This window comes from Rana temporaria, chromosome 12 (assembly GCF_905171775.1).
Source record: "Rana temporaria chromosome 12, aRanTem1.1, whole genome shotgun sequence".
Classification (NCBI taxonomy): domain Eukaryota; kingdom Metazoa; phylum Chordata; class Amphibia; order Anura; family Ranidae; genus Rana; species Rana temporaria.
The window spans coordinates 17,937,038-17,952,072 of record NC_053500.1 but is presented as its reverse complement, the minus strand read 5'-3'; the positions used below and the strand labels follow the sequence as shown (position 1 = coordinate 17,952,072).

General features: G+C 45.1%; 1 protein-coding gene across 1 annotated transcript in view; it reads left to right on the top strand.

The window, feature by feature from the left end:
- Nucleotides 1-14,055, top strand: part of NTSR1 (neurotensin receptor 1) — a 48,451-nt gene extending 34,396 nt beyond the window's left edge. Inside the window, exons 2-3 of the mRNA XM_040329780.1 lie at nucleotides 11,939-12,029; nucleotides 13,775-14,055. Of these exons, the coding sequence (XP_040185714.1) occupies nucleotides 11,939-12,029; nucleotides 13,775-14,027 (344 nt within the window). The 3' untranslated portion in view covers nucleotides 14,028-14,055. The remainder of the gene's footprint in view (nucleotides 1-11,938; nucleotides 12,030-13,774) is intronic.
- Nucleotides 14,056-15,035: the final 980 nt, after the last annotated feature.

Here is a 15,035-nt window from a genome sequence, read left to right as displayed (position 1 = left end):
ATTAGAGTTGGGGAGATGTCTGTGGATATTACACTGGGGGAGATGTCTGTGGATATTACAGTGGGGAGATGTCTGTGGATATTACAGTGGGGGAGAGGTCTGTGGATATTACAGTGGGGAGATGTCTGTGGATATTACAGTGGGGGAGATGTCTGTGGATATTACAGTGGGGGAGATGTCTGTGGATATTACAGTGGGGGAGATGTCTGTGGATATTACAGTGGGGGAGATGGCTGTGGATATTACAGTAGTGGGGGAGATGTCTGTGGATATTACAGTGGGGGAGATGTCTGTGGATGTTACAGTGGGGGAGATGTCTGTGGATATTACAGTGGGGGAGATGTCTGTGGATATTACAGTGGGGGAGATGTCTGTGGATATTACAGTGGGGGAGATGTCTGTGGATATTACAGTGGGGGAGATGTCTGTGGATATTACAGTGGGGAGATGTCTGTGTATGTTACAGTGGGGGAGATGTCTGTGGATATTACAGTCGGGACTATATATGGTGGATATCCGAAAAATGTATGTGCATTATAATTAATCGAAATTAGTCGGTTAATCGATTTAAAAAAAAAATCAAACACGAAAATTGTAATCAGTAACAGCCCTAGTTTATTTATTTCAGGTACTTTTATAGCACCATCAATTTATGCAGTCCTTCATATTTATTATATATTTACATCAGTCCCTGCCCTCAAGGAGCTTACAGTCTAAGGTCCCTAAATTGCATTCATACATACACATACTAGAGCAAAATTACCTACCAGCATGTCTTTGGATGATGGGAGGAAACCAGAGTCTCCGGAGGAAACCCACGCAGGCACAGGGAGAACATGAAAACTCCAGGCAGGTAGTGCCGTGGTTGAGATTCGGACCGACGACCCTAGTGCTGCTAGGCAGAAGTGATAACCATTTAAACTCCTCCCACCCGCAGTTTAGTAAAATTATGGCGAGCGGGATCCCCTCTCAGTCTTTGTTGACGTCATATGACATTGCCCCAGTGTCACCGCTCTCGCACACCCCGATCTCTGTAAAGAACCCATGACGCGGCTCTTTACCCATGTGATCGGCTGTGTTCAATCACAGCCGTTCACATGTAAACACTAAAGTGCCGTTTATCGGCTCTCCTCGCCTCACACTGACAGAGTGCAGGGACCGCCCTGTCATCTGCCAGCTCAGCGGGGATCAACAGAGTGATCCCCGCTGAGCAAGCGGATAAGAAAGGTACAGATCCTCATGGGATCTCTACGTGGGAAAGGGCCCTAAAGAGGTTTTCTGCTGAGAAAAGCACCAGAGCAGTCCATAAACTAGTAGAACTTTCTGATAGTTCCTGTGCTCAGGTGAGTCAAGTCTAAGGCCGCGTACACACGGTCGAACATGTCCGCTGAAACTGGTCCGCGGACCAGTTTCAGCGGACATGTCCAACCGTGTGTACGGGACAGGTTTCCAGCGGACAAAAGTTTCTTAGCAAGCTAAGAAACTTGTCCGCTGGAAACATGTCCGTCGGACATGTCCGATGGTTAGTACACCTAATCGGACATGTCCGCTGGTTATGATGTGTAACCAGCGTCCCGAAATCCCGCGCATGCGTCAAATTGATTCGACGCATGCGTGGAAGCATTGCACTTCCGTGTTTGAGAACGTCGGTGTCTTCCGCGGACCGTTTTCATCGGACATGTCTCCTCGTGTGTACGGGGCCTAAGAGGATGTCCAACGTGCAATACAGCATGCATGTACGGGGTCTCTGCAGATCCTCAACAGCCCATTACAAAAACATTTAATGAAGTTTTTTATGTTTCCACAGATGACTTCTTTCCTTATGTTTTCTGCTGAGAGCTATTATTTGTCAGCGACATTTATTATTAGGACACGCTTCAGCTGGCCGCTACTGATATATCTCTACGCCATCAGACTTTATACCCTGCTCACGTGTTATGTGGTACTGAGCCAGAAAAAATGACATTTCCTTGTAGTGATAAAGCAGCGAGAAGGATCCAGGCATAGCTGGTAATATTCTTTTCATACTGAGATGCTGCTGCATAGATAGGAATGTCATTTGAAGGTAGTCTTATGCAGTATACCTGTGTGTGTATATATATATATATATATATATATATGTCGTTAATCACTCCGCTAAAGTGCTTTCTGCAGCCTAGGCCTGTGTGTCATACAAACCCGGGCTTGACAAACTCCATGGCGATAAGAAGCTTTGTCCTGCCCCCTGGGCTGCTGCCCAAATGCTCCCCACACCCCGCACGCTTCCCCCCCCCCACTATGTATCCCAAGATCCGCATGGCCATCTGCGGGCCCAGGACCCAGCCTAGTGGGTGCCGCTGGGTAAAGGGGAGGGAGGAGAGCGGACACACGTCCTCCCCTTCTAGTTGTTGACCCGGGAAGTGACTTATGATGCCATTATATTCAGTGAAGCGCAGGGGAGACATGCAGGGTCTTTTAGGCCCTGCGTGTCTCATTAAAGAGAACGTGTCACCTAACAATCATCACATAGGGGACTTGTGATGGAAAAAAAATGTTTTTAATTGTAAACCATTAAAGTTACACTCAAGCACATAAAATCCCCCCCCCCTCTCCCCCCAAAAAAATTGAGGCCCCCACCTCCACATATACGCACATACAAACGTAAACGCACGCGGCGGAGCGCCTACGCCTGAAAACGTTGATTGCGATACACATGTTACATATCGCCGCAGCACGCCGGAATAAGAGCAATAATTCTAGCACCAGACCTGTAACTCTAAACTGATGACCTATAGGGGGCTTTTAAAGCATCGCCTATGGAAAATATAAATATAGAGAACTGAAATGTTTGAGGTTTGACATGTTGGGTATCTATGTAATCGGTGCTTTTATATTTTATCAATAATTTGATAATTTATTGTGTTTTTGTGCCCCCAAAAATTTACTTTTAATGTGTTTTTACTGAAATTAAATTGCTATTAATTAATATCGGGTGACATAAAAAAAAAAATACCACAGCCTCGCTGTGCCCATCTGCAGCCCCACTGTGCCCATCTGCAGCCTCACTGTGCCCATCTGCAGCCTCATGTACCTTTGATTACAGTCTCCAGCTGTGTCATGCAGTCTTAATTGTTCGGCGGACGTCCACTGTAACAAAGCCCCGTCTCCTCCTCGTCCGTGATAGACGGAACACTGATTCAGTTTCCCAGCATTGTATGAGTGTTCAGTGTTCCAGCTATCACGGACGAGGAGGAGGTGGGGCTTTGTTACAGTGGATGGCCGCCGAACAGGTAAGACTGCATGACACAGCGGGAGACTGTCACTGAGTATAAGCCGAGGGGGGCCTTTTCAGCATAAAAAATGTGCTGAAAAAGTTGGCTTATACCCGTATATACTCAAGTAGGTAGATTCAGTAAGAGTTAGGCCGGCTTATCATTAGATAAGCCGACCTAACTCAGAATCTACGCCGACTTATGTTTAAGTGTATGCTCAAACAGAGATACACTTAAACATATCTAAGATAGGACGGCTTGCGCCATCCTATCTTAGATTGCAATATTTCGGATGACCGCTAGGTGGCGCTTCCATTGCGGTCGGCGTAGAATATGTAAATTAGTAGATACGCCGATTCACGAACGTACGCCCGGCTGCCGCAGTACATTTACGCCGTTTCCGTAAGCCATTATCAGGCCTAAAGTTATTCCATCTATTAGATGGAATAGCAATGTTAAAGTATGGCCGCCGTTCCCGCTTCGAGATTCGAAATTTTTACGTTGTTTGCGTAAGTCGTCCGCGAATAGTGATTTACGTCGTTTACAATAGGCCCGTACGGCGTACTTAGCCGCAATGCACACTGGGAAATGTAGGCGCCCGGCGCATGCGCAGTTAACAAATAACGTGAAAAACGTAAGGTCAAGCACAATTAACATACAACACGCCCCCCTTACACACATTTGAATTAGGCGCCCTTATGCCCGCCCGCTTTAGGCTACGCCGCCGTAACTTAGCAGGTAAGTACATTGTGAATCATGTACTTGCCTAGCTAACTTACGGCGGCGTAGCCTAAACACACTAAGCTACGCCGCCGCAAGTTTAGGCACAGCTACTTGAATCTACCTCAAGTACTTTTAAATTCAGAAACTACAATGGAGCGATCTCGCAACGTGAGCAGTAACAGTAGGCGGTAGCTGATTCAGCCCACTGGTGTCTGCTTATGCCTGAAATTTTAGCCTTAGGCCTAATGCCCTTTAAGCACAGATTTAAACAATTGCTATACATAAATAATAACTCTGCCACGGTTCCTGTCAAAGATCAAGTAAATATTACTCCAGGCCAAGCAGTGGTTTGACTAGTCTGTGCTGTATTTAAATCATATTACTGAACTAAGGTATTTACTGGTAGACTCACTGGATGATGAGAAAATTGAATTTTCAGTTACCCTCCGTGATATGAAAAATGATGAAGATCAATGAAATGAAGAGGGAAGAGAGGCGTCTTGACTTTCCTCATCTCTCCATCTCCGTGTAATAACGAGAGCCCAGTTGGGGATTGCACTGCAGTCTATAAGTCACAGACTGGAGCGTCTGGCTTGGGGACTGCCGAGAAGGAAGGAGTCAGCTTGTACAACCTGATGTAAGATGGGAAAATAATTCCTTTATTGTGCCAGAAAACAGGGCAAGATGCTACAACATCCTGATCCACTTGGTAAATCTGGCTCTTTTCTTTACATCCTTAGAATTCTTGCAGAATTTATGGGGTTTGGGTTTTATTGCCCTCAAGCTAATTGTTTCCCGTTTAAAAATAATTTATCTAGAGTCGCAACAAAAAGAGCAACAAATTGGCTGCGAGGAGAGCCAGGCCTTAAAGGCTCAGGGAATATTAAAAAGAATTGATTATGCAGTTTAATAGACTTAAGCTGTATACAATGAATCTCTAGGAACAAATGAGGGAGCTTTTGTTGGTGAATGTACACTTTTGCAAACATGAAAGCCTATAATCAGTGGGCGATGGGTGAATGGCGGACAACAGCCCCTGGCTATCACTGAGGCATATTAAAATGTAGCTTTAGAAACCTAGTTGGCAAAGTAGAGCCCCATAAACGAATGAGATATAATGGAATTACATTAAATGTGAGCGCAGATTATTATAAATGGTATTTCTTGCCATTAATTTGGGCTTTCTTAGGCGTACATTCCTCATTTCACAGTTACAATCCTGATATGTATTATTATTGTGCATTCTTTAAAGTGGAGGTTCCATCAAAAAAAAACAATTTTGCTTTAAACTGTAGCTTACGACTAAAAAAGAAAAAAAAAAATTTTTTTTTTTTTACTCATCTGGAAATGCCTGTTGCTATGCGGTCCCACGAAATCTGCCTTTGAAACCACCTAGGATTCTGACATCATTTCCCTCCCTAATGCTCCTGGGAAATGTGTGTCATCATTTCCCAGGATGCAGTGCGCTGTCCAATTATCACTCCCCATCCAAGACTTCCAGGAAGTAAGTGCCTGTAGGCTTCACAATGCCCACAAGCAAAATGACAACGGTGTAGATATAGTTTTATAAACTATCTTTTTTGAATATCTATGCAGGTCGATGGCGGATTGTAAAATAGTAAGTGACCAGATTTATATTATAAAAACGCAGGATGAAGGGCCATACATTTAAAAAATGCTAATTGTGGTTGGAACTCCACTTAAATGTCGCAAGATCCTTAATTTTGTCCTGTCCTTTAATCCCCATACACCTTTTTAGATTTTACTGGCCTTCCAAATGTTAATACCAGACTCTTACAACCAGTCTAATCTTGCTGTAAGGTATAGTTATAGTGATAGTAAAGCTCAATGTAGTGTGATGGAGTTGATAAAATGACTATATTATGTCTATGTTATCTCTCTCTTTTAACCACTCAAATATTGTTTTTTTCTTTTCTTCTTTATTATTTTTATTTTCTTTCTAGTTGCGATAAATATATATGTGTGTGTATGTGTGTTTTAGTATTCAAGTAACAAAACAGCAGTATTTTCCTTACTCAAAATGAGAAACAGATGTTCTCCCCATTCCTTTACCCCTCCTAGCCCCAGCGTATCTGATGTTCCCTGGCAGGGCCGAAGCAAGGGGTGGGCGGGAGCACTGCTGCCCGGGGCAATGGTTAACTGTAGGGATGGGGGTGCCTTTCTTGTGTTACAAGGCTGACAGGAGTATTGACAGCAGCATCACTACTCCTGTTCAACCCTGCACTGGGAATGGCGAGGAGAGAGGCGGAAAGCGGCGTAGGATGTGTTCTCTCTCCTCCCACCGGGTGGCACTGCCAGGAGGGGAGAGAGAGCTTGGCCCTCAGCTGAGCACAAAAATTTCAAGAGTGGAGCAAAGAGCCAGGAGGAGGCAGGCTGTGCGCTCTCTCTCTCTCTCTCTCTCTCCCTCCTGTCAGTGCAGTTCTCCTGTAGCCTGTAAACACAGTTGCTTCTGCATACAGGTGCACTGACAGCTTGGGGCGGTTTCTTCTGCTACCGTACACTCCCCCGGCGACCTCCTGCCCATACTGGGGGTGCAGAGACATCTTTGCCCTGGGCTCTGGACGACCTTGTCCTGCCACTGCTCCCTGGTTAATGTGAAAGCCACAACTGAGAAATTCCAAAAATTGACACAACTTTGCAGTGTGAATGGCCGCGGGTGTTTTTTGGCACATGCAAACATCTAATAGGCAGCTTGAGAAAATACATATCCCGCTGTTAGGCTGTGTAGCCATTTCTGGCAGTGTTTCAGCAGGTGTATTTACAGGAGAAAAACAAAGTAAGCCCCCGTGTTATCCTCTGTTACAAATCAAGCTAAACACAGGTTGCTGTTTCTGCATTAAATGGAACAACAGATGGCGTGTGAGTTGCAGCTGGTCTTGGGATTGGATTACATTGTTCCAGGTGGTGCTGTAGAGAGGCAAACTACATAATCACATTTGTTGCGGCAACAAAGCTGTTTCTGCAATAACGAGGAATGGAGAGCGATGTATCTCCCGGGATTCGATCCGCTACAGTCAGCAGCCAACTTGTAAATACAGCCGCTAAAGCCTAACATGGAGAGACGGCGCTGTATTCCCCACTAGACTGTGTTAACCACCTAATAGTATAAGTGTAAGCCCAATCAGTAAAAACTCATATACACTTTAACACAATGTCATTTCAAAAGGGTATTTTCAATATTTTAAAATCTGACGTTTTCTTGGTGATCCTGCCATAAAGGTCCTTGTTCAGGTACTTCCTGTTATAGGGTGACCATGCTCTGTCCCTGTCTCCCAATTGTGCTCCCGAGTTGTCACCTCAACACCGGGGCTGCCCCACTTACTGGAAAAAAAATTGTTTTTAAATTAAGTACAGTAAAACCTTGGTTTGCGAGCATAATTCATTCCAGAAACATGCTTGTAATCCAAAGCACTTGTATATCAAAGCATTTTTTTTACAGGGTATAAAAGAGAAGAGAGGCACGTCTAAGAGCCCTTTTACACCGTGCCGCCCATAGCGTTGGCGGTAAAATGCCGCTATTTTTACCGCCGAAGCTATGGGCGGATTTGTGGCGCATTTCGGGAGCTAGCAGGGCGCATTTACCCCCCCGCTAGCGGCCGAAAAAGGGTTAAAACCGCCTGAAATGCGCTGCTGAAGCAGCGCATTGCGGGCGGTATAGCCGCGCTGTCCCATTGATTTCAATAGGCAGCAGCGGTGGAGGATCGGTAGACACACCGCTCCAAAGATGCGGCAGGACTGTCGTGCTCGCCCCCTCCCTTGGACTACGGGAGAGTCAGGACGCTCTCTACGTTGCAGATAGAGAAAGGAGCTGTGTGTTAGTGGGCGTCCTGGCTCTCCTGTAGTCCAAGGGAAGGGGGGAGCACGACACTCCACACCAGGGAGAAAGCCTCCCATTACTGTGTGGAGTTACAGACAGAAGAACAGGAAGTGAGGATTTCTCAGAAGAAATAAGGACATTTAAAAGCAAAATGGAAGGATGAGGTAAGTGAAGGAGGACTGCACTAAGGTAAAGGAAGCTATTTAGGGGGAGAAAATTGTACCTTTACAACCCATTTAAAGGGGAGTTCCAGGCGTTTTTAATGTTTATTAAAAGTCAGCAGCTACAAAAAGTGTAGTTGCTGGCTTTTAATAAACATACACTCACCTGCTCCATGGTCCAGCGACACGCCAGCCGGAGCTCCGCTCCTCTCCCCCCCTTTCCGGCCGGCGTCCTCATTGTTAGTGTGGGCACCCGGTCGTGGCAGCTTTCGACTTCTCGGCCAGTCACTTACTGCGCATGCGCGAGCGGCGCTGCGCATTGTGATTGACTAGACGATCGCCTGGGACCTGTCACGTGTCCCAGGCGATCGCCTACAGGGAGGGGCCAACAAAAGGCGTTATGGCGTATCGCCTTAGCGGTCCCTGGGCGGAAGGAGGAAGTGGGACAGGATGTCCCACTCCTCCTGAAGCCCCCACTCCCCCCCCCCCCCCCAAAAAAATTACATGCCAAATGTGGCATGTAATTGAGCAAGGAGTGGATTAAGCGGAAGTTCCACTTTTGGGTGGAACTCCGCTTTAAGTACCCAGTAAGGGCTCTTTCACACGGGCAGACCGTTCAGGTCCGCCTGACAGTTTTTTAGGCGGACCTGAACGGGCGCTCCGTGCTCCTCTATGGACCCGCTCCGATCCGCCAAAGTGTGACGGAGGAAAAACCTACTTTTCCATCCGTCTGGCGGATCGGATGAACACGGACAGACGGTCTGTGTTCATCCGATCCCCCCATAGGGAAGAGCGGAGAAAAGACAGTGCGGGGACCGCCCTGTAATCCGCCGGCTCAGCGGGGACAACGGAGCGATCCCCGCTGAGCAAGCGGAGGATCACGGGGCGGATCATTACTGATCCGCCCCGTGTGAAAGGGGCCTTAACCAGTTGTTTTTTTAAACTGAAGTTCCCAAGTCTACCAAGAAGAAGCGGTGCATGGATTAGTGAGCAGAATTTCCCTGGATGACATTGTGCAGACAGGCCATGGAGCATCCAACTGTCCACAAACTGCTGGAGGAAGATTGAGTCCCATCCCTCTCACTAGATCAGAGGACCTGGCAAGAGCAGATAGCATGCAGAGTCTGTAGCTGCTGGCCTGTTTATGTTGCCAGCTGCAATTCAGTGAAGATTTGGTGCAATGAGGCAGACAGAATGCAGATCCATAAATGGAGAAAGGCAATTGTTAGAAGTGAAGGCGAGGACATACATTTATTGCACAATTAAAAGAAGGAATGGGACGGCATTCCAATTCATGGGGGGGAATTAGAATTCTCTCAGAAATTGGGACATCTCACCACTGGACAGCTTGAGAACTTTAAGGATCCAGTATGTGAATGCATTTTGTAACAAACACAAAAAATGGAAATATCGATTTAAGTGCTCGGTCACACAGACTTTTAAAGATGATGTGAACAAATACAGAGTATAGTTTGGTTCTCATATGTACTCAGCAAAAAAGTAGGGCTTATTATGGGCCTACTCACACAGAAACATCTGGCAGCATAATGTTACGCTGCATTTATCAGCATAAAAAATCAGAACAAAGCTGTGTCCAGGGCTGTACTGGGGCCGTATTTTATGTTGTACCCTAGGGTGGCCACCTCGTCCCTTTAAACCCGAACACATATGAATTAGGGCTCTTTCACTGACAGTTTTTTTGGCGGACCTAAACGGGCGCTCCGTGCTCCTCTATGGAGCCGCGGATGTCAGTCGCGACATGCCCGCTGACATCCGACCCGCTCCAATCCGCCAAAGTGTGACGGAGGAAAACCCGACTTTTCCATCCGTCTGGCGGATCAGATCGGGTGAACACGGACAGACGGTCCGTGTTCATCCGATTCCCCCCATAGGGGAGAGCGGAGAAAAGACAGGGCGGTCCCTGCACAGTGTGCGGGGACCGCCCTGTCATCCGCCGGCTCAGCGGGGATCAACGGAGAGATCAAATGCACAAACATTACAACGTTACAACGGACAACTTTTTACAGAGAATCTTGTTGCCAGCAAGTTCCTGCATAAACCAACATGCCTGTCTGAATGAGTCCTAACATGGAAATGACCTTGGATATTAAGGCTGCATTCACACCTTAACGCAGCGTTTTGTACCGCGATTTGCCACGACAAAACGCAGCGTTTTTTTACCGCGGTTTTCGCTGGAGGGGTGATTTACACATTGTCGGCTATGCCGAACGCCGAAGCCGCCTGAGAATGGAGCCTTAGACAAAAAACCCTAAATTGCCTTTCCTTGTAATTTAGACTTAGCAACCTTTTGGATCTTTTTTTAAGTGTGCATTTTGGTTTCTGCAAGATGAGCTAAGCCCGGTAGCCTTAGTGTTTAGCATAACAGACAATATTGAATGTCTTTATGAATATGCTGGATGCATTCCCAGACAGAGGATTAGTGAAATACAGAAATGTATAACAGAGAATAATAAAGTAACCTCTAATGAGGCTTCATTAAGTAGAATCAGACCGATATATTAGGAAGAATATGTCCTATTGATTTTCCCTCACACCTCACACCTAAGAATTTTCGATATGGGACATTGACCTATCAACTTCCAGCTGTCCCTCGGTTACTGTTAATTATTAAAGGATAAGTTCACCTTTACACACATTTCCCAAAAAATGCACCACAGTGTCTTCAACATATTAAAATGCAGTGTTCAGTTTCCCTAAAAAAATGGCCACTTCTTCAGCTGCTGACACCATTGTCCTCCCCAAGTCATCCTGCAGATGGCAGGACGCACCCAGCGCTAGTGAACTATGGGCTATGCTTAGCTGCGAGAGCAAGTGGACAGCGCATGTGCAGGTGGAGGGGGAGGCCACACTTATGGTTCATGGATTTCCGGGACCACACATATGGTGCTGGGTCCGTCCTGCCATCTGCAAGATCAATTGTGGAGGACAGTGGTGTCAGCAGCTGGAGAGATGGGCATCTTTTTGGGAATTGTGCGTAAAAGGTGAACTTACCCTTAAAGCGGGGTTCCAGGCATAATTTTTTTTTTGTTGCAAGCTAAAATGAATCACATTAAATAGTCCCTAAAACATATTAATAGCTCCCCAATCGTTCCAGAAATCATTGCAAACACTTGCCTTATTTCCTCCAGCTCGTCGCCTCCCTACGTTTCGTCTCGAAGGGGACGTGGTTCCCTTCGAGACGAAACGTAGGGAGGTGACGTTCTGACGTCACCGCGCTTTGTGATCTGACCCGGAAAATACGGCTGTTTGTTTTTGAGAGCCGGCCGGCTGATTTTACTGGATGCTTTATATCTACTGACTTGATGTAAGTGCAATTCCTTTTAATACATATTAAACTTGAGGATTTTACACTATGTGATTCCCTCTTCCTTTCCATATACATCCCGTGTTGGCATACCGATTGAGACCATCCACCATCCTGATCATTCTGAGCTGCATAAACCTTTCAAGGATATCATCGTTTATGCTGTATTTGATCTCCTATAATTTAGAGATCATTTAAATTCGGTAAGAGGCAGTTTGTGACCTTGGTGGAAGTGCCTTTCTCATCACCTTTTTTCCTGGGATGTTTTGATGACCTACTCACTTGGGAGACTTTTTTTATGAACTTTATTTCCTATATGGTGGACTCTATATTGGATCACGGCTCAGTTGCGATTGTTCACTGATTTTCACATGTATATTATGCATTGAATGTATCACATTTTGATTACTGACCAGTTTATTCACTAACAGTCACTAATTTGTTGTTTAATTTAACCTTTAGGTAGCTGTTTCAGTACACAGCGCCAATTAGGCCATATTAGCGCGACTTTTTCTTTGTTTATAATTTGTTTAATGTAGTATAACATCTTTTAGTTGCAGCTTTTTCACTCTATCGTTTCAAACAAGCGCAGTATATTTTTTTACTACTTCCATATCACCATGTCCTTCTCTCTTTACAGGCGTGGTAGTCATAGCGTTTGTTGTCTGCTGGCTCCCATATCACGTGCGGCGACTGATGTTTTGTTACATCCCGGAGGAGCTCTGGACAGAGTAAGTAAAGAATTTGGGAAGTACTTCAAGTATTATTAAAGCTAAATTCCAAGTACAATCAAAAGTTACCCTTGCAGTAGGGCTCCCCTTGCATTTCAAGGGTTAAAAGCTTGTTTTGGTCTGGAGGGGGGGGGGGGCAGTTGTTTTACATACCTAATCGTTCGCTCCCCCAGCAATTGCTGCTCTACTCTTCTCTATTCTGCTCCTGGTTGTGGGTGGGATCTCGGTGTCTTCACTTACAATGCAGAACTTCAAGGTCCAGCATTGCACAGGATGATGTTGGGACTGCCTGCAAACTGATGGAGTGGCACTGCAGAAGGAAGCAGCTGCGGACACCAGTCGTAAAGTTGAGAGGAAGGATAAGGATGGTGGAAGGTGGAAAAAAAATGCTTTTTGTGTTCCCTCTAGAACACTGGTCTCCAAATTGCGGCCCGGGGGCCAGATGTGGCCCTTTGCTTATCTTTATTCAGCACTGTTTTTCCCAATGGTAAAAGGCACTATTCTCCATAGTTTCTGCCACTGGCACAAACAATGGGCCATTATTCCTCTCAGCTACGAGTAAGCATCACAGGATGCGAAACATGCTAGCTCTTTTTTCCTAATCCACTTCTTGGTTGACTGCATGGATTTTGGCTGTTTTTTCCATTTGAATTTTTGTTGTTTTTTCATGTTTTGAATAAAGACATCGTGTTTTGAGGAGTGTGGCGATCCAGAATTTTTCTTTCATCTCATGGTAATTGAGCACAGCCAGCACCCTCTTGGTTTGTTGGGACGGAAGCAATGGGGATTGATTGTTTTTAGAGCGGTATACTTTTCTCCATTATTCCTCCCACTGACACAAACACCAATGATAGGGCAGCATTCCTCCCGCTAATACCAATGATGGGGCACTATTCATCCCATTGGCACCAATGATGGGACACCATTCCTCCCACTGACACCAATGATGGGACACTATTCCTCCCACTGACACCAATGATATGGCACTATTCCTCCCACTGACACCAATGATGGGGCACTATAGGGAAAAAGGTGGTGAATCATGGAATTGAGCTTTAAAGCGGAGTTCCGGCCACAATTTCACTTTTTAAATATAAATACCCCTGTAATACACAAGCTTAATGTATTCTAGTAAAGTTAGTCTGTAAACTAAGGTCCGTTTTGTTAGGTTGTTACAGCATTTAGACACTTTATAAGATAGAAATTGACTGGGGCCATCTTAAGTGTGGGCATCATGAAGCCAGACTGTATGACTTCCTGGATTTCAGCCTTGCAAATCTCGCACATGCTCAGTGCTGCACAAGCAGTGTCAGATCAGGTTTTAGCACCTGTGCTGTCCAAGTCACATGATTCTTTGAGACTGGGGAATGCACCGACTCCTGGAAAGTTACACCCACTACATTCCCAGGAGTCTGTGCGGTGTAGGTTAGGAAGCATTAAGCACCTAGGAAGCATTAAGCACCAGGAAGTGGGAAGATTAACTATTGTGCCTAGCAACAACACTTTGAAGGCATCTAAAAAAAAAAAAAAATCGTAAAGGACTAATGACATTTTTTTAAAACTACTGATGTAATGTTATATTTATGGGTGGAACTCCACTTTAAAGAGGACCTGGACTGTGGAATCTGTGCAGCAAGCAGAGAACAGTGGCATAGGGGACTTTGAAATTGAAAACATTGATGTCTTCTTCTTTTGCAGATATTTTTTAGGTACTTAACTTGCCTCTTTGTTTTATTCTTCCGCAGCGAACTCAATGATTTCTACCACTACTTCTACATGCTAACCAACGTCCTCTTCTACGTCAGCTCCACCGTCAACCCGATCCTTTATAATCTGGTGTCGGCAAACTTTCGGCAGATCTTTGTCTCCACTCTAAGTTTTTTATGCCCACCATGGAGAAGAAAGAAACAGCACCCGGGTTTTTCCAGGAAGTCCAACAGCATCTCCAGCACCAACCATACATTTTCCACCCAAGTCACCAGGGAAACTCCATACTGAAAACAATGAGATAAGTCATCCAGCACTTCCAAGACTTGTCTGTGTGTGTGTTATTCAACATGAGCTTCACAGCGTCCTCCTTCTTTCATTCCTTTTTTGGCCCATACTTGCCAGAATACGGTCTCCAAACATCTACATAGCGGGAAGATAATTCTGTTTCTCCCAAAATGACTGTATTCCAAATGAGTTCTTGATAGGCTGAAAGTCCACCTGGTGTTCCAAAGGTCCACCTGGTGGTGAGGTCCATATAATGAAAACCTATCATTGCGTTAAGGATGGCTTGTCACCCATGGACAGTAATTCTAAGCAGAGACGTTTAGTAGACAAGCATTGCACTGGTTCTTTCAAAGAAGGATTTTACAACTTTTATGACTTTATTCTTATTATTTATTGTTGTTTACAGTGATTTTTTTGGGGACAGTGTAAAGATGATAGATGCTCCAAATGATGAACTGATACCACGCCTCCACAAGGGGAAGCAAAATTGAGAACTTCTAAGACCTTGTTAGTGTTTCTTTCAGAGTCACCTGTGGTTTTGGAGATAATTATGCGTTGTAAAGGAGGTTGGTAGGGAAGGTAGGCTACAGTTTCCTGCTCTTAATTATGACAGTTTTAGAGTATTTTGGAAGGCTGATTTTAGGATTTACCTTCTGTAGCCAATAAACTAAATCACCTATCCTCTACAGCAGCGATACCTCCCATCTTAGCTTCTGTTTTATGTGCAGCACATTTGATCATTTCTGACACAAGCCATTTGATGGCTTGACAGTTCCGTTAAACGCATAAGCAAATGTGACAGTTATCATTGGCAGTATGCCTTGAATGTAACTGTTTTGACATACAGTTAAATCAATAGGTTTAGTTCCGTTTGAAGTAGTGGCTCTCATTCCAACTGAGTCTAAGCCTCGTACACACAATACGATTGTTGGAAGTGGGTTGTCTGTTGACCTACTGTTGTCCTAAAATCTTAACGTTAGTACGCTCCTTTTGACAATTGTTGCCCAACTT